Consider the following 18,511-nt stretch of genomic DNA (forward strand, 5'->3'; position numbering starts at 1 on the left):
CAAAGAAAAAAAAATGACAACAAAAATGCCAAGCAACGCGTTTTAATAGACCGTCGACTCGTTGGTGATTTCAGTAGAATTCGGAATGTTTTAATTAAATTTGTGGTTCAGAGGAAATTTCTATTCACGTTTCTTTCCACCGGATCGAATTATTAATCAGTGATGAGAAAATTTTTACATCAACGTTGACGTCGTCCCAAATACACTGAGGTAACTCCCGATCTTGTCAAATCTTCTGTTCGTTTTCAGACCATTACAAATAATTATTTCTACTTACTATTTTTATTCGCTCGATCGCATCATTGAGATTTTTTAAGTTGATCTCACTAGTTTCTTAATACTTAAAATACTCAAGTTTTCACGTTTTTTAATTTTTTAAACGATCTCCAGAATGTATACAGATCGTGCCTTTAAATTTCGTTTGAAGCATTAACGAGTATCGTTTCGTTTTACAGTACAAGTGTATATAAAGTTTAATGTCGCGGGTGGTTTTACCTTTCACGAGAAAATGGGATACCCATCGAATCCACGATTAATGAATCGTGTTCTCGACGCAGTGGTACGTTTATGCGGGACGAAAGGATCGACTGCTCGAGATGTCCTCGATTTCCTGCGAGGAACTTCGAAAACCACACCGAGAAACCTGACAATGCAGGTGACAGAAACTTCTTCGCACTTTATTATAAGAATTATAAAAAAAAAGATATGAATTCAACGATAAATAGTAAGGGAATTGGGCATGCTTTGGCATTAGTCTGTTTTTAAAGTATATAAACAAAACGACACGTTACTGGTAAAGTCTGTTCAGCTCGATGAGTATTTTCAAACAGGTACTTTAATCGATGTTTCTACTATGAAATTTTAATTTAGAGACAAGAAGACCTTATAGAAAACATAGTTTAGCATAAGATTTCACCAAGCAAATCGTTACTCTTCTATTCTTTATCTAGCCACTTTATCACGCTATAAATACTTGTAATTTGTTTGAGTTTCTATTCTCAAGCGTTTCTATTACGTCAGATGGTGTGTACAACATGACCAGTAAATCGCATCGATGATTACACCAGATAGTACAGCATGACTGTCCATTTTTATTAATGATAATGATAAAGTTTGTTTTTTACATCCTTTTAAATTCTTTTCCTCTTAGCGTTACTCACAATCAGTATGACTTTTCGTTATTCCGTAACGTCTGTCAGCGTTCTTAAAAATGTAATGCAATGATTTGTTCTTTTTCTATAATTATCATTATCATCGTTTGTTAGCCGACAAGTACAACGTGTAACATATTTTTTTATTTTTTATTTAATTCTAGGAGAAAACAAAGGTTATTAAATAACTTCTATATTTCTCTAATCTGGAATTATCTAACACAATCTTCTAAACCTTGAACGAATCTATCGAAAAAAAGCTAGGATGGATGGAACTGGGTGGTAAACTCGCTGATTCGATCGAACATCAGAATTTTCACGTTTTGGTCAATCCATCTTCAATACTTATATTAATTATATTAATATTTATTGGAGTTAATTTAACTTTTTTTCCTCAGAATTTTTTAGGATTAATAGTCTTCATCAGGTTCTTTAATTTTATTAATTTTTATTATTTTAGAAAGATTCATTTCTAAGCGATTAATCATTTTTAAATTTTATCAATGTTCGTTAGAACGATTACAAAATTATCCCCCTTTAGATCACTCTTTTAACGAATTACCATTTATTATTAACATTTTTAAATAATATATTTAATATATTTTAATATTTTTTTTTTTAATTTATTAATATGGCAGAAATAGTGCAATGAATTTAAGATTCTAGTATAAAAATTATATTTTTTATTAATAATTTCACATTGATATATATATACTTTTCAAGACCCATGTTCACCTTATGCTAATAATTTAAATTTATTTTATAATATTACAATACTTGTAACAATTGTAATTATTTCATTTGCATTAATAGTTATATTAGATATTTTAATAAATAAATTCATAAATCGTTATTTATTAAAACATCATACAATTGAAATTATTCGAACAATATTACCAATATTAATTTTAATAATCATTGCATTTCCTTCTTTAAAAACATTATATTTCATTGATGAAACATGAAATCCTATTTTTTTTACAATCAAATCTATTGGTCATCGATGATATCGAAGATATGAATACCCTGAATTTAATTATATAAGAATCGAAATTTAAATTTTTAAATTCAGGGTATTCATATCTTCGATATCATCGATGACCAATAGATTTGATTGTAAAAAAAATAGGATTTCATGTTTCATCAATGAAATATAATGTTTTTAAAGAAGGAAATGCTTTAGATAATATAAATATTTTTCGTTTATATAATAATTATTCCATTTTGTATTCCAAGTCGATTATTAACTGCATCTTCGGACAACATAATATTCCAGTTACTTCAGACCTTCCATTTAGAATTCCCTGATGCAAAATACTTTGAAATTGATAATAACGATTCTGAAGTACCATTCATGTTTCATCAATAAAATATAATGTTTTTAAAGAAGGAAATGCTTTAGATAATATAAATATTTTTCGTTTATATAATAATTATTCCATTTTGTATTCCAATTCGATTATTAACTGCATCTTCGGACAACATAATATTCAACATAATAACGTACTTTAGACCTTCCATTTAGAATTCCCTGATGCAAAATACTCTGAAATTGATAATAACGCTTCTGAAGTACCATTATACAGATACGAGCGTGCAAATGCTTCTTTTCCAAGTGAAAGTTTGGCGAAGTTGCTCGTCAAAGGAAAGAAGAGGATCGAGGGAATGTCCTGCAATTGTTTTCAGGCTCCGTTTCCTACGGATTTCTGCGTGTTTCCGACTTATTTCGGACTCTTTCACGCCGAAGACCGGCTGCTAATTCACAAGATCCCTAACCACCGTGCCGTGGATAGTTCCTAAACAATTCGAAGAATCCGAGGAACTTTCGAATGTGTCTGGTGATCGATGAAACGAACCGCCGAGGCTCGCCGGAGGATGCAGCCTCTGACATTCCCTTTCATACCGGAAACTCTGAAAGCCTTGCACCGGGCTTGCGAATTTTTCTCGCGCGACGCTTTGTTTGCGGCGCCCAGCTTGCACATATTTTTAGAATGAGCAGCCATTGATACTCTCGAGACATTGTACAAGGCAGAAATTCTAAGATAAATATCGATCAACATCCTCGCAAGTCTCTGGCTTCAAAGAAAGTCACTAGAAAGAGTCACTAGACTGTGGTCTAATTGAATAATTTCTATCGATACACGAAGCTTTCGTGAATTCGTTAATCCCATATTTTACAGACTAAATTGTAAACTCGATTTTTTTTAAATTGTCATTTATGGAGTTTTTGTTGTTTTTCTTGAAATATTTCTCATCGTGATGTTCGTTAACACGTTGACCGTCACACCAAAACCGTACAATTTTCTACGAGATCAAAACTAAAAATAAAATAAAATATAATAATAAAAATAATTGTAAACTGCATAACTTAACTTAAAATTCGTCTTTGATACTTATTTTCGTAACCACGTTGAGCTTCGTCCTATACAAATTTATTTAACATTTCAATTTCAATTTCAATTTCGGAATGAATTGTTTTAGTTCCATAATGGGAAAGTTTTGTCATCCATATATATGGGTGACGTGGCAGTCAAAGTGTTAACTGAGCTTCGAATGAAAAAGCAGTTTGAAAAAGATCCTGTACGAATAATTGTCGAATAAATTCGAGACAAAGGGGTCCATAAACATGTGAACGTCTTGTTCCCCGTTTTATGCGAGATCAATTTTTAGGTTCACCGAGCGCTAAAGCACGCGGTAAACGCTGGACTCCTACGGCACAGAAGTGGTCGTTACAAGGTGCTATTCACGTTAAATCCAGCGCCGACCGAGCACTCCGTGACAGTCGATAACGACGTAAGAGTACTGGAAGAAACGTCTACCATGGATGGGAAGCAGCCAACTAGAAGGACCAGCTCCGATCGCGCGGAGCAGAACAGGTACGCTATTATCTTTCAACCCCCCTGAACAACCCTAAGCTCCTTCTTCTCTAGAAAAAAAACCATTGAAGGTTTATCGATAAACTGAGGCAAAAACAAATTCTAATTCGCATTTAATGACCTCGTATTTTTAATCGAAACAGACGTATAGGTGCATAAGTGGCCATTTCTCATGAATTAGGATTTTGAATTGAATGTTCGATCTGTAGATTCCAATTGGGCGTAATTCTAATTGGTAACTCTATAATACCAACAGGTTCACTGCCCGTGACACGTATATGGGGCATATCACTAGTGCTATTAGATACACCGCTGAGAAATCGGACAGTGAACGCGTTAACGATTTTCAGAGAAGTAGAGAAAAATCGATGTAAACGTAGAACAACTTGAAAGTAATCTAGAATGGCCATAAATATAGCTCTGTCAAGCTTCACGCGATCCTATCCTTGGCAAATTGGAAACCGAGTCCAATCTTCGTCTGCTAAACAGGCTACACAGAATGGTTTTAGCGTCCTGTTTTTCTCTGTTTAGGATTCTCAATTTGTTTCTCCTTGCTTGGTCGATTTGCTTATCTTCTTTCTTAAATTCTAAATCTTTGTGTAATGAAAGAATATATACGTATATTGTTCTGGAATGAGGGACAATGTTTTGTAAGGTTTTACGTTTAATATATTATTATTTTATATCAAACGTAAAAGTTTTTATTGGGAGATATTTGGTGACAATATTATATAGAATTGGGTGACAAAAGCAGTACACTTTGTAAGTAAAAGTGAAACTTTATTCTGTGGTTTGGAAGAAACCATTGCATGCATTATGTTTATTTCCCTGGCCCTCGACGACTAAACAGACAATGGGCAGTGTTTCTCACTGTTAAATTCAGTTTTGTAATTATTTATTAATAATCCAAGAGATATCGATAATGTCTGTGGCTAGGAGGATTTTCCCTGTGTCGTGTGTGTGTAAATCGATGTGAAATTGATCGAAAATTGGTCCAACACGGTGTGAAGATGACCCGCCATATTGGTTTCCGTTGAGAATCACTGGACCAGAGGTTAATCGCGCCTCAACGCACCGGGAAACTTTCCACGGGATGCGAAACTACGATCCAATTAATATCTCCTGGATAATACAGTTACGCGAGTTTCCGTCCTCCTAAAACGACGTTAAGGACAGACGTTGAGGCCGATGTTACGGTAGCTGTCCGAGTACTTGGCAAAAAGTGGCCCCGTGACTCTCGAATGCCTCGAGTAAGCTCGATTAATCGACCAGCCTCCGATAAATCGAACTGCTCGAACGATCGATAATCATTTACAACCGTTCAAAAGTAGAAAATATTATAACTATCGACGTTAGCATATTCAGGAATCTCTCCTCTATCTTTTAAGATCAAGTGGAACTGTCTGATGTTTCTAATTTTCGCGTAATACCTCGTTTTTACCCAAAATTGAACGTTCTCACAAAAACTCGTGTTTCTCGAAAACTGAGAGCGATACAGAAATTCCGTTTCCAGATTTGTGTTTAGGGTATGAAGTGGATATTACCTAGTGGATATTGAAAAACAGAAAACAAAATTTAATTTGTAGAACAATGTAATCGAGGTATATATTACGATCACTCGATTTGTAATTCGCTATTCTTCGAATTGTGAAACTCCAGGAATTCGTAACTTTTGAAACTATAATAACATAAACATTGTGAAATATTTTAAACAGTGATTTAAATGAGTATTTTAATTTTTTTAACTATATTCCACTGCTTCGAAAAATATGAAAAAATTACAGACTAGTCAACGTAACGTGACGTAAAATTGGCATTTTTTAATCTTTTTAATTATTCAAAATTTCGTTTAACAACCAGAAATTCTGGAAAAATTCATGTCCACGATTTTGTTTGTAATTTTAAATGGAAATGAATCTTAAACTGTAAATTGCCTTGTAACTAGCTTGATATTAGGGTCAGGGGGATAAAATTCGGCAGAAAATAAGCTATTTAGAACGGAAAATTCATTATTTCGGAGCTTCTCATGAAAAGCTGACGTTATTATTTTTTTTAAAGCAATATTTCTTTTATTTTTATCGTTCTTGATCGGTTCGTTCGATCGAACGAACGGAATTAATTTTCTTTCTTTCATTTCTCTTTCCGCGATAAAACGACGACGAAGCTTTCGAGAAATCGACGATAAACGGGGTGTAGCTTTCCGTTAAAATCACTTCCAATAGCTATATTATTATGACGAATCAGTTATTTAACTGCTTTGCGCCCCCCCTGAAGATACAGTTTCGCGAGTAGTTGGCAAACATTTTACGCCGCAGCTCTCTGGCTCCGCGAGTAATACTGGAGCAATTATACTTCACCGAATTGGTCGTAACGTTTGTGCAAAACTCAGCGTGTTTGTAGTACACTTAAAAAAAGCTTACAATTTTGCAATCGACTGCCGATATTTCTGCCCCCCCTGCAATTTTTCACACACAGATCGTCAATCCTATCGATCGATTTCGCATGGTTCCTCGAAATCCATTCTTTTACGTTCTCCTGAAATTTTTATAGCAAAGTATGTATTTTAAAATTCCACAAAGAGTCCATTGACTTTGATAAATTTTAAATAAAAACACACACAGGATGGTAAATTTATTCATTTAACACGTTGAATGCCACACCAAAACCGTACAATTTTCTACGAGATCAAAACTTCGATTTTAAATAATTGTAAACTAAATAACTTAAAATATGTCTTCGGTACTTATTTTCGTAACCACGTTAAACTTCGTCCTATACAAATTTATTTAACATTTCAATTTCAATTTCAGAATGAATTGTTTTAGTTCCATAGTGGGAAAGTCTTGTCACCCATATATGGGTCACGTGGCAGCCAAAGTGTTAATGTCAGAAAGATTATGTACTCCACAATTGCATACGATTCTATTGGCTTTGGTAAATTTTAAATAAAAATACAGAGGATGGTAAATTTATTTATTTAATGTCAGAAAGATTATGTATGTACTCTACACCTGCATACGATTCTATTGACTTTGATAAATTTAAAAAAAAAACAAACAGGATGGGGTAAATTTATTTATTTAATGTCAAGATCGCGAGGGGAACAAAGATGTCGTTTTTTCCAAAAATTGTGTTCGAATTGAGGTGAAGTTGATTCAACGTTTTAGGAATTGCAATCGAATTGCAGATAATAATTCTTTTGCTGGGGGATGTCTGCGTAATTGTATTGTATTATGGCGTTACAGAGGTAAACGCAAGAGACAGCATCGCGATAAGAAGCGTAAACGAAGCCGTAGTCGTCAGAAGAAACGTAGACGCCGGAGTGGATCCAGAAAGGACGACGACAGACCGATGGAGCACATGGGGAGGGCACGAAATCCGAGGTACAAAGAAAAAGTCGAGAGGGATCGGTCACCGCGGCGCAGGATAAAAGCCGATATCGGGAACGCGTCGTTGTCGTCGTCCAATCGTAAAAGGGACAAGGTGAAGTCGAGAGATCAGGAATACTATTCCGATCTATCGGATAACAGCGACTACGAGGATGGACAGTCCAGAGGTAAGGAACACGAGTTCTCGGACCAAGGTCTGGGTTAAATCGATTTGTTTATCATTTTTATCCCCCACCACCGTCTCTTTTAACCCTTTTAGTAGCGAACGACGATATATCGTTGCGTATGCGATTGGTCCCTTATTCTTCGCATTGGGAGAAAGCTCTGTCTCAAAACAAAATTTATAAAACATTATAGAGGGTCTAATTTTATTGCAGAAGCATTTAAAAAATTATTTTTGGGTTTAACCCTTTGCAACTCGATGCTACTTTGTGGCGGAAACGTATGCATTTTGGGAGTCGTCATATTATACAGGGTGTTCGGCCAAACCAGGGAAAAATTTTAATAGGAGACTCTAGAGGCCAAAATAATACGAAAATTAAGAATATCAGTTTCTCGACTGAGGCCTCGTTAAAAAGTTATTAACAATTAAATTAAAAAATTTCTAACCGTTCTGGAAAAATTATGTTCGGTTGCGGGGGTCAATTACAATCATTTTTTATCATTACACATACCCCTGAAATTCTACGCATTTTCGAGAAAAAAATTCGAGAAGGTACTTTTTTACATGAAATTAAAATATTTAAAATCACACTAAAAAAATTATGATTAGTTACAGGGGTAAATTACAATCATTTTTTATCATTACACATATCCCCGAAATCTTACGCACTTTCGAGAAAAAAATTCGAGAAGGTACTGAAATTTTTAGATGAAATTAAAATATGTAAATTCACGCTAAAAAAATTATGATTAGTTACAGGGGTAAATTGCAATCATTTTTTATCATTACACGTACCCCCGAAATCTTACGCACTTTCGAGAAAAAAATTCGAGAAGGTACTGAAATTTTTAGATGAAATTAAAATATGTAAATTCACGCTAAAAAAATTATGATTAATTACAGGGGTAAATTACAATCATTTTTTATCATTACACGTACCCCCGAAATCCTACGCATTTTCGAGAAAAAAATTCCTTAGCGAAAATATAATCCAATGGTTCCCCGAAATTACATTCGAATCTTTGAAACATCATAACTCCTCAACGGGTTGGACGATTTTAATGTTCAAAAAGGCAAACTACGCGTATTTTGATGGAGAATACGTGGAAATTCCAAAAATATTCAAAAAGTTGTTCCTTGACCACGTAAAGTGAGAAAACCCCCATAAAAATGGTCCAATTTTCAAACGGCCATAACTCCTACAATAGTGAATACACTTCAATGAAATTTTGTTCTGATATAGTGCTCATAAGTACCTACAAAAAAGTATTGGAGAACTTTTCTGTAGGACGTTAAACAATACTATTAAAAATGAAAAACGAATTATTAAGAAAAATCGACAGCCCAAATCTTTCGGCAAAATTGAAAAGTTTCAAATCACTCTGAAAAAATTATTTTCACTTGCAGGGGTCAATTGCAATAATTTTTGGTCAATAGTCATACCCCCGAAATCCTACCCACTTTCCAGAAAAAAATTCAAATAGATGCCCAAAACTTTTGGCAAAATTGAAAAGTTTCAAATCACTCTGAAAAAATTATTTTCACTTGCAGGGGTCAATTGCAATAATTTTTGGTCAATAGACATACTGTTCAAATGAACCATCACATAATTCGAAAATGGGGGTGGAAATGTAATGAATTGTTTGCAGCGAGGAGAAAAACGCCGGCTCGACAGGAATGCAAATGCAACGAAAACGGAAAATCGAGCAGAAGATCCGTTTCGCGGAATCGTAGCCCGCAGAGGCAGCAATCGCAACAATTGCAGCCGAAACACTCGCGAGACGACGTGAAGAACAGTAAAACGGACCCAGACGATCGCAGAAACGTCGATCGCGTGGATCCAACCGATCAGAACGCAGAAAAAGATGACGAGCCCAACAAAAGCGGAAGTGGCAGCACTTTGTAAAATCGTCCATTTTGTAACGTTTCTAACAATTTCTGGAACAGTATTTGATTTTTAGTTTTGCTCGTAAAAAATTTTCGAATACACTGTACTCGCCGAAAATAAATTCGATTTATAATAATTTCCGGAACAGTATTTTATTTTTAGTATTGCTAGTTAAAAATCTTCGAATACACTGTACGCGCCGAAAATAAAATTGATTTATAATAATTTCTGGAACAGTATTTTATTTTTAGTTTTGCTAGTTAAAAATTTTCAAATACACTGTACGCGCCGAAAATAAAATCGATTTATAATAATTTCTGGAACAGTATTTTATTTTTAGTTTTGCTAGTTAAAAATTTTCGAATACACTGTACGCGCCAAAAATAAATTCGATTTATAATAATTTCTGGAACAGAATTTTATTTTTAGTTTCGCTCGTAAAAAATTTTCGAATGCACTGTACGCGTTGAAAATAAAATTGATTTATAATAATTTCTGGAACAATATTTTTAGGAAATTCGTTTGTCTTTGTTAATAATTTAATCGGGATCAATTAAGAATTTCAACATACCGATTAAGGATTTCAAAATGTAACGTGGACGCTGTTTGAAAAATCGATGCAACGCTTGACCGTCGCGTTGATTGAATTCCAATATTCACCGATAATTTAATTTCCGTGTAAATAGCCGACGTATGGTCGAGGATTCGCAGTTTGAATCTCGCGTTGATGAAATTTGCAGTCGAAGAGTACAGAGAAGTGCGTAAACTATATTTCTACGGGTCGAAAAATTTTGTTTCTATCCCAAGGCCTTTGTCTAATTCGATGGTTTGATCCGAGTAGCGTCACTCGAGCCGGAAAATGCTTAAATATAGGTCGCCAAGCGTTTTTCGACACGCGAAAGAGTCAGTTAGATTCAAGTGGTCAATCAATAATGATATACAGTCGGTCGCAAAAATATTGGAACACCGGTGCAATTTAAAAAATAAAAAAGAAAACAGATTTTCCACGTACAAGAAAAACTGATTCTTCGATTCGTTTACCAACGAGAAATCATCAGCCTTGAATTTTAAACGAATATTACAAGCTAACGATGCTTGAATGCTTTCATTTTCAACTGTGTTTAACACGTTGCCAATCTAAAATTCTAAACTTGTTTACGAGACGAAAATTTTGGTTTTAGACAATTGCAAACTGTGTAACTTAAAACTTGTCGTACTTACTTTCGTAACTTCATTAAAATTTACAAAACCTATTCGAATTTATTGTCCTTGACATTTCAACTTGTTTAAGACTTGTTTGACGTGGCAGTCAAAGTGTTAAATTTAATGCACGTATCGTTTATTGTTAAAAAACAATTTCCTGATAGAGGGGACCAAAATGGATGTTACTGGGTGATCCAGACCATCGGTGAAACGACATTTCGTGTGCATCGACCTAATACAATAAGCGGCAATCAGTGAGAAATTGGATACACATTCGTAAGCCTTCGATAAACTGGCTAAAAATCGTTCCGCGATCGATCTGCCCGGATCCTCGCCGAGTCGAGAAGTAATTTGCGATTACATCATTTAAGCATGAATTCCTCGACCTATTTTACAAGCAATCTAACGAGAGAATTATGATTTTCATGCCGACTTGCACGTCACTTTTCGTGCGTTCCGCAGATCGATGAAAACAGTTAATCTGTACATGCAATATGACTTCCATCGAACCGACAAAAAATGTAAAAATCAGCAAAACATTAATACTTTTGCTGTAATTAGAATTCTATGAACCGACGAGTCCAAATTTCAAGCATATTGCTGTAATTTAACGAACGAAATGGTGAATTTCGAATTCCTAGTACTAACTTGTAAAGCATAGAGGACTATTTACAACGATCAGTGATAACTCTTTGCATTTTAATGGCGTCGCTAATTATCGAGACTTTCCTTTCGAAATTCTACAATTGTATTTTTCATATTAAGGGGCCTTTCTACTTTGTGGGATTAAAAAAAATCGAATTGTTTTTGCATTGTCTTTGAGTAGGTAGTCTCGACAATATATCTACCAAATATTAAATTGAAATTTGAAAAACTAACGAAGTTATAGCCTGTTGAAATGTACCACGCGTAGGTATAACAATTGCACGTGAAACTTTAAGTTGCCTTTCTACGTTGTGGGATTAAAAAAAATTGAATTTTCTTTGCATTGTCTTTTAGTAGGTAGTCTCGACAATATATCTACCAAATATTAAATTGAAATTCGGAAAACTGACGAAGTTATAGCCTGTTGAAATGTACCACGCGCAGGTATAACAATTGGACGTGAAACTTTAAGTTGCCTTTCTATTTTGTGGGATTAAAAAAGTCGAATTTTTTTTGCATTGTCTTTTAGTAGGCAGTCTCGACAATATATCTACCAAATATTAAATTGAAATTCGGAAAACTGACGAAGTTATAGCCTGTTGAAATGTACCACGCGTAGGTATAACAATTGGACGTGAAACTTTAAAGCTGTTTTTCTCGAAAAACTATTCAAGATATCAAGAGGAAATTTATACAGTATCTTTAGAACTAGTTTTCCTATAGCATGAAGTAGGATAATTGCGAAATCTGCATTACTTTTTCTTTTATTAACAAAAACAGTATTTTTTCATAAAATAGCTGCCATTTTGCCATTTTTTGTTCTTTTGAAAAAATCCTGGTTCGTGCTATAATCACACTCATCTATATTAAGAATATCGTTGGTTTTTGGATTTCGGATAACTTGTTCGCAAGATATCACATACGCAGTCATGGGGCCGTTCCTAAAAACTGTTGTTTGTTGATCAATAAAAACAACGTAATCGATAGATATTATGCGTTGCAAAAATTCATAAATATAGCTAAATATATAATAAATGTATCTACAAAACACGGAATTAATCGCTCTTTAATAGCCCACAAAAAAAAATCACAAAGAAACATGTATTTTTCGTGCCTACAAAGTAGAATGGACTCTTTGGGTTGGGTTAGGTCTGGGTTAGATCTGGATTAGGTCTGTATTAGGTCTGGGTTAGGTCTGGATTAGGTATAGATTAGGTCTGAGTTAGGTCTGTATTAGGTATAGATTAGGTCTGTATTAGGTCTGTATTAGGTCTGAGTTAGGTCTGGATTAGGTATAGATTAGGTCTGAGTTAGGTCTGTATTAGGTCTGAGTTAGGTCTGGATTAGGTATAGATTAGGTCTGAGTTAGGTCTGTATTAGGTCTGTATTAGGTCTGGGTTAGGTCTGGATTAGGTCTAGATTAGGTCTGAGTTAGGTCTGAATTAAATCTGGGTTAGTTGATCATCGATTCACTTCCCACAGGTAGTCTATAGTTTTTCTACGAGTATAAAAAAACAATTCAATAAGATATCGTAATATCGTGTCTCGTCGTATAGCAGAAGCATCTGTGAAATAATCTTCGTTGCAATCGTTTGAACTATAATATACTATTCCTGTGCAATTTAAATACCTTTCCGTTCGTTTCAGTGTTTTCGGGGGTGAAAGGAACAGCGTCGACGCTAGGGAAAAGTGTTCTTATTGCCGCGTTCTAATTTTTTAGAGGAACACGCTTTCTTTAACCCGTTAACGTATTAGGAAATGTCATTTTATCAGGGACCAGTGCACGAAAGCTTCGCGTTTGCTATAGCGGGGAACGCCATTGGCTAAGCCCATAAACGGCAGAAAGGCTTTGGTCGTGCGAGTACGTTGAAAAATATTTTGCTCGGAGGCGTGTACGGTGACACGAGTTAGAAAAATCCTGGTAAAAGATGGGTCTCGGCCAGGATAAGGTCCTTTTCTTCTAACGGGAAGTGCACGCGGCGCGCTGTAAGAGCTTCCTTGTTCCATTCGTCCTATCTGTGAAATATTACTCGGCTCCTTTGCCCGGATCCACGGAGCCACTTTTCACCGATCGCGTCGTAAAGTTCACCCCCCCCCCGAATAGTTCATCAGTTCTCCATCGTGCTCCCCTCGAACCTATCGCAACACGAGAACACGCGTATCTGTTTCCAACTTGATTTTTCTCCACTGAATTCGTCGTCGTTTTTTAATCTCAACCGAATTATTTTACTTAACGTTGATTTTTATCAAATTGATAAATGGAAATCAAATTTAAAGCATTTATAAAATACGTTTTTTAATCCTTAAGCGGACTTTCAATCTCAACCGAATTATTTTACTTAACGTATGGAGGCTTCGTTAAAAAGTTATTAACAATTAAATTCAAAAATTTCAAATCGTTCTAAAAAAATTATTTTCAATTGTGGGGGTCAAATACAATCACTTTTGGTCCTTACACGTACCCCCAAAATCCTACACACTTTTTAGATAAAAATTCGAGAATATGTGAAATTTTTTGACGAAAAAAAAAACTTTCAAATCGTTCTAAAAAAATTATTTTCAATTGTGGGGGTCAAATACAATCACTTTTGGTCATTACACATACCACCGAAATCCTACACACTTTCTAGATAAAAATTCGAGAATATGTGAAATTTTTTGACGGAAAAAAAAAATTTCAAATAGTTTTGGAAAAATTATTTTCGGTTGCGGGGGTCGATCACAATCATTTTTGGTCATCACACATACCATCGAAATCCTACGCACTTTCGAGAAAAAAATTCTTTACCGAAAATCTAATTAGGTGCCTAAATTCGACGGAAAAAAAATTTCAAATCCTTTCGGAATAATTATTTTCGGTTGCGGGGGTCAATTACAATCATTTTTGGTCATTACACATACCACTAAAATCCTGCGCATTTTTGAGAAAAAAATTCAGTACTGGCAGAACTTTAAATGTTAATAACTTTTTAACGAAGGCTCAATGAAGAAATTGATATTCTTAACTTTCGTCTTATTTTGGCCTCTAAAATCCCCCATTAAAAAGTTTCTGAACTCTTCCACCATGTTCTATAAATCATAATCATTATTATATTCGAACGCCGTAAATATCGAAAAGGCTAATTCGAACGAGAAATATGAGCGCTAATTTCGCGTAATTATGAATCGACTTAAGGATCGACGTTCCCATTGGAAAGTGTAATTGGTAAGCGACTCGTTCTTGTCGCCAACGCGTTAACTTTAACATCGAGTTAACGCTACGGCGCATCGGTACTTTGCATACAATTTGTGCACGGCATAAATGCTCGGTTAATTGAACTATACGAACGTAGACGATTCCTCGACAGCGATAATTGCATTGTTAAGTTGCACGAAACGAACCAAGTGTGTTTTAAATTAACGAGTCGCCTCGTCGATGTCTGCTTTAACCATTATTCTTAATCAATCGACTGGTCTTATCCCCTCCATGCAACATTGGAAACTTCTTTATCTCTCTCGATGGCTAAAAGACGATGTCCAGTTCTCTGGGCTACCGTTTATAAATAAATAAAATGAAAATTAAACTGACGAAGTAGGAGGTATACAAGAATAAACTCGCGAGCTATTTAATTTTAAAAAATGATTTCTAGACCGCCGCTGCTTCAGAACACTCGTCGCGAAATTTAACACTAGAATTACCTATTAAATTACTAATTATAGTATATTTATTTGTACCAAAGAAATTAAAACGATTGATAAGTGAAGAAGTAGACAATGCAATGGAAGTATAATAAGTGTTTGTTCATTCTCTCATCGAAAATTCTGGTAAATTTTTTACCAATTTTATTAGTGTTGGGGTTTTGTAATGAGCTGACACATTCGATATAACTGTTCAATATAAACGTATATTTAGAAGTAAATTAAACACGTGTGCATACAAAGGCGATGCCGTACTCTCAGGGAGACATATTTGAACTGCACAACAATAGAAAAACAAAACAATATGTTCGTATCGATAACGGCCATCATCGATTCTCTAACAATTAGAAATTACGAATGGATCGCTTCGACTGCTTTGGTAGTTCTAGAGTTAAATGGTGGGAGAAATCTTGATGGTGGAACAATTTTAGAAAATTGGTTTTTTACCGCGAAACACTGTATTTAAACGGAAGAAAATGAAATGTTTGTTCGAAACTGCGAGGCAGTATTTTTGAGAAAAGCTCCCACCGGCCCGTTCTCGAATGTATTCTGGTTCCGTGGCGTGGAACGTGTAAGCGGCGTATCAGCTATCGCGAAAACACAAAAGACACTACGGGATCGCGATAAACTAGAGCTGGTTCTTTGAAAAGCGAGGTGGAGCCCCGGTATCGTTATTTATCGCGATATTTTTCACGAGGCGAGAAGGGAGGGCTTGTCAGCGACGGCAGATTTCGTTTTCTGGAGGATCGTTGGGGGCCAAACGATGCGTCTTGTGTTCACGAGCGTGTAATGCAATTTCTCGTTGACCCAACCGGGATGTATTCAAGTTTACGAAATTAAAGGGCACCGATCGAAATCGGAAACCGTGGCGCCCGCGAAACGAATATCACCAAATCTCCATCGATATTCGTAACGAGTTTATTGTTCATTCTTCCAGTAACCTTTTTACTATTTACAAGTTTTTAACCAATTTGTATTTTACCATCAAAACAAAAAATCGATCAAGTTATATTGGTCGACGATTGTACTTTTCTTTCAATTTTATTATGAACGTCAAACTTAACGATTCTTATTTTGTAAGAGTAATTACTGTTGCTTTTCTTCTTGGTCTTTGGCAGAGTCGTGATTTCTTGTACTTAATCGAGACCAGAAATTTGGTATTGCATTGGACCAGTTGACCTACGTTTATGATTATACTATAATCGGTAGATATTATGCGTTGCAAAAATTCATAAATATAGCTAAATATATAATAAATGTATCTACAAAACATGGAATTAATCGCTCTTTAATAGCCCGCAAAAAAAATCACAAAGAAACATGTATTTTTCGTGCCTACAAAGTTGAATGGACTCTTTGGGTTAGGTTAGGTCTGAGTTAGGTCTGGATTAGGTCTGGGTTAGGTCTGGGTTAGGTCTGGGTTAGGTCTGGGTTAGGTCTGGATTAGATCTAGATTAGGTCTAGATTAGGTCTGAGTTAGGTCTGTATTAGATCTGGGTTAGGTCTGGATTAGGTCTAGATTAGGTCTGAGTTAGGTCTGTATTAGGTCTGGGTTAGGTCTGGATTAGGTCTAGATTAGGTCTGGGTTAGGTCTGGATTAGGTCTGGATTAGGTCTAGATTAGGTCTGAGTTAGGTCTGTATTAGATCTGGGTTAGGTCTGGATTAGGTCTAGATTAGGTCTGAGTTAGGTCTGGATTAGGTCTAGATTAGGTCTGAGTTAGGTCTGTGTTAGGTCTGTATTAGGTCTGGGTTAGGTCTGGATTAGGTCTAGATTAGGTCTGAGTTAGGTCTGTATTAGGTCTGGGTTAGGTCTGTATTAGGTCTGTATTAGGTCTGGGTTAGGTCTGGATTAGGTCTAGATTAGGTCTGAGTTAGGTCTGTATTAGGTCTGGGTTAGGTCTGGATTAGGTCTAGATTAGGTCTGAGTTAGGTCTGTATTAGGTCTGTATTAGGTCTGAGTTAGGTCTGGATTAGGTATAGATTAGGTCTGGGTTAGTTGCTTTTCTTCTTGGTCTTTAGCAGAGTCGTGATTTCTTGTACCTAATCGAGTCCAGAAATTTGGTATTGCATTGGGCCAGTTGCCCCACGTTTATGATTATACTATAACAAAATTTTCTATGAATAACGCAGCTGTTCACTTTCATTTAAGGAAACCACTGCGAGGGTCGAAAATAAAGGCAATTTTCAAGAATTTTTTACCCGTAACTATGAAACTTTTTCTGGATAAATGTTTAACGTTTTCGAAAGTACATTTCTACAACTACTTCTTGGAAAAATTTCACATAAAAATATTAATTATCATAGCCATAATGCTACATCCAGTAAATCTCCTGTAACTTCACTGTTACAGTACTTATTTGTTTTTATTTTACTGTTTACAACACCATCCCCTGGAAGAAATAAAAAACGAAAGAAAAAAAATTGATATCAGTCGAGGTAAGAGTTTCGGGAGGAACTGCGGGCCAACTTTCCGAAAAGTGGTGGGGGGCGATGATAAGGGGTGGGGGAGGGTCAGAAAGCGCGAAGAAGAGAGGCGAAAAAAATTTTTATAGCCATTGTTATAGCCATAGATAGAGATCAGCTTGAGAGGCCTCGAAAAATTTGATGGAAACTGGCGGATAACAAACATGGCGGCCGCTACGATCGTAAGTTCTATCGTTCCTTTATCGGAGAACACTATATATGCTCGTTACTTTGTCCGTTAAATTGAATTTGCCGCGGTGAAATCTTACGGGGGGGCCCCAGGAACGACAACCCGACGTCTTTTAATTTGAACTGCACGGGAACAGAAAGTTCAGCAAGTATCGTCGATGTATCGCGACGTGAAAAGTACGCTTTTAAACTGATTGCCAAAGGGGCGAACGGAATACCGGCGACCTAATTTTTCACAATACAGGAAAGATCCCCGCGACGAAAGGCGCAACTTTTCTAATAAAACTTTCTAATCGGACTGCGAATGACTCGTACCCTCGCTATTATTTGACAGAGATCAGACTGCCGCGTATATACTATATTTCTCTGCTACGCGATAATCGAGCTCGTTGAAAGGTCCGCGCGAGCAGAAAAAGTCGCGAACGAAGAAAAGTTTCCCTCCATCGATCGAACTCTTAACCCGTTCAAAATCTTTAAGATATTTTAATTGGTATCGTATTACGATCAAGTTAAACTTTCGAACGAAATCTCATTCTTTAAATAGTCCTTCGATCTTGTCTACCTTTTCCTTTATTCATTCGAAGGTTATTACTTGATAGAACTCTGGTGTAATATTTTCTTCGAATATTTCTCCGCCCACAAGTACGTAATAAAAACTCAGTTCGTTGAATAAGCAACTGCACCATGGGCGTTAAAACCAATTTCTGGCCGTCGAACGTAAATTTACGCGACGTTACAGGACGCGAACGGTCGTTACGCGAGTTTCGCGGAGAGTCGAGCAATAATTTTCTGTTTTTTTTTCTCTTCGTAGATTATTAGACGCGCGTCAGGAAGGTATATCGGTCGCGGACAAATTTATTAAACG

General features: G+C 35.8%; 2 protein-coding genes across 2 annotated transcripts in view; one reads left to right on the plus strand and one right to left on the minus strand.

Annotated features, from left to right (window-relative positions):
- The window catches only part of LOC122404997 (gamma-aminobutyric acid receptor alpha-like), a 54,227-nt gene that overhangs the window by 32,130 nt on the left and 3,586 nt on the right, over nucleotides 1–18,511 (minus strand). The window lies entirely within an intron of this gene.
- LOC122404735 (serine/arginine repetitive matrix protein 5-like) lies at nucleotides 509–9,485 on the plus strand. Its single transcript, XM_043408958.1, has 4 exons — nucleotides 509–655; nucleotides 3,822–4,027; nucleotides 7,273–7,583; nucleotides 9,229–9,485. Exons 1-4 carry the CDS (start codon nucleotides 509–511, stop codon nucleotides 9,483–9,485), a joined length of 921 nt encoding a protein of 306 aa, XP_043264893.1.

The sequence above is a fragment of the Colletes gigas genome, unplaced genomic scaffold, assembly GCF_013123115.1.
Source record: "Colletes gigas isolate AHSC1104 unplaced genomic scaffold, ASM1312311v1 Colletes_gigas_Sc00003, whole genome shotgun sequence".
NCBI lineage: Eukaryota > Metazoa > Arthropoda > Insecta > Hymenoptera > Colletidae > Colletes > Colletes gigas.

Excerpts from the sequence above, each read along its gene's own strand:
- LOC122404735 (XM_043408958.1), top strand. The coding sequence starts at position 509 with ATGGGATACCCATCGAATCCACGATTAATGAATCGTGTTCTCGACGCA. Across the intron at positions 656-3,821 it reads CGAGAAACCTGACAATGCAG|GTTCACCGAGCGCTAAAGCA; the intron begins GTGACAGAAACT and ends ATCAATTTTTAG. Across the intron at positions 4,028-7,272 it reads GATCGCGCGGAGCAGAACAG|AGGTAAACGCAAGAGACAGC; the intron begins GTACGCTATTAT and ends ATGGCGTTACAG.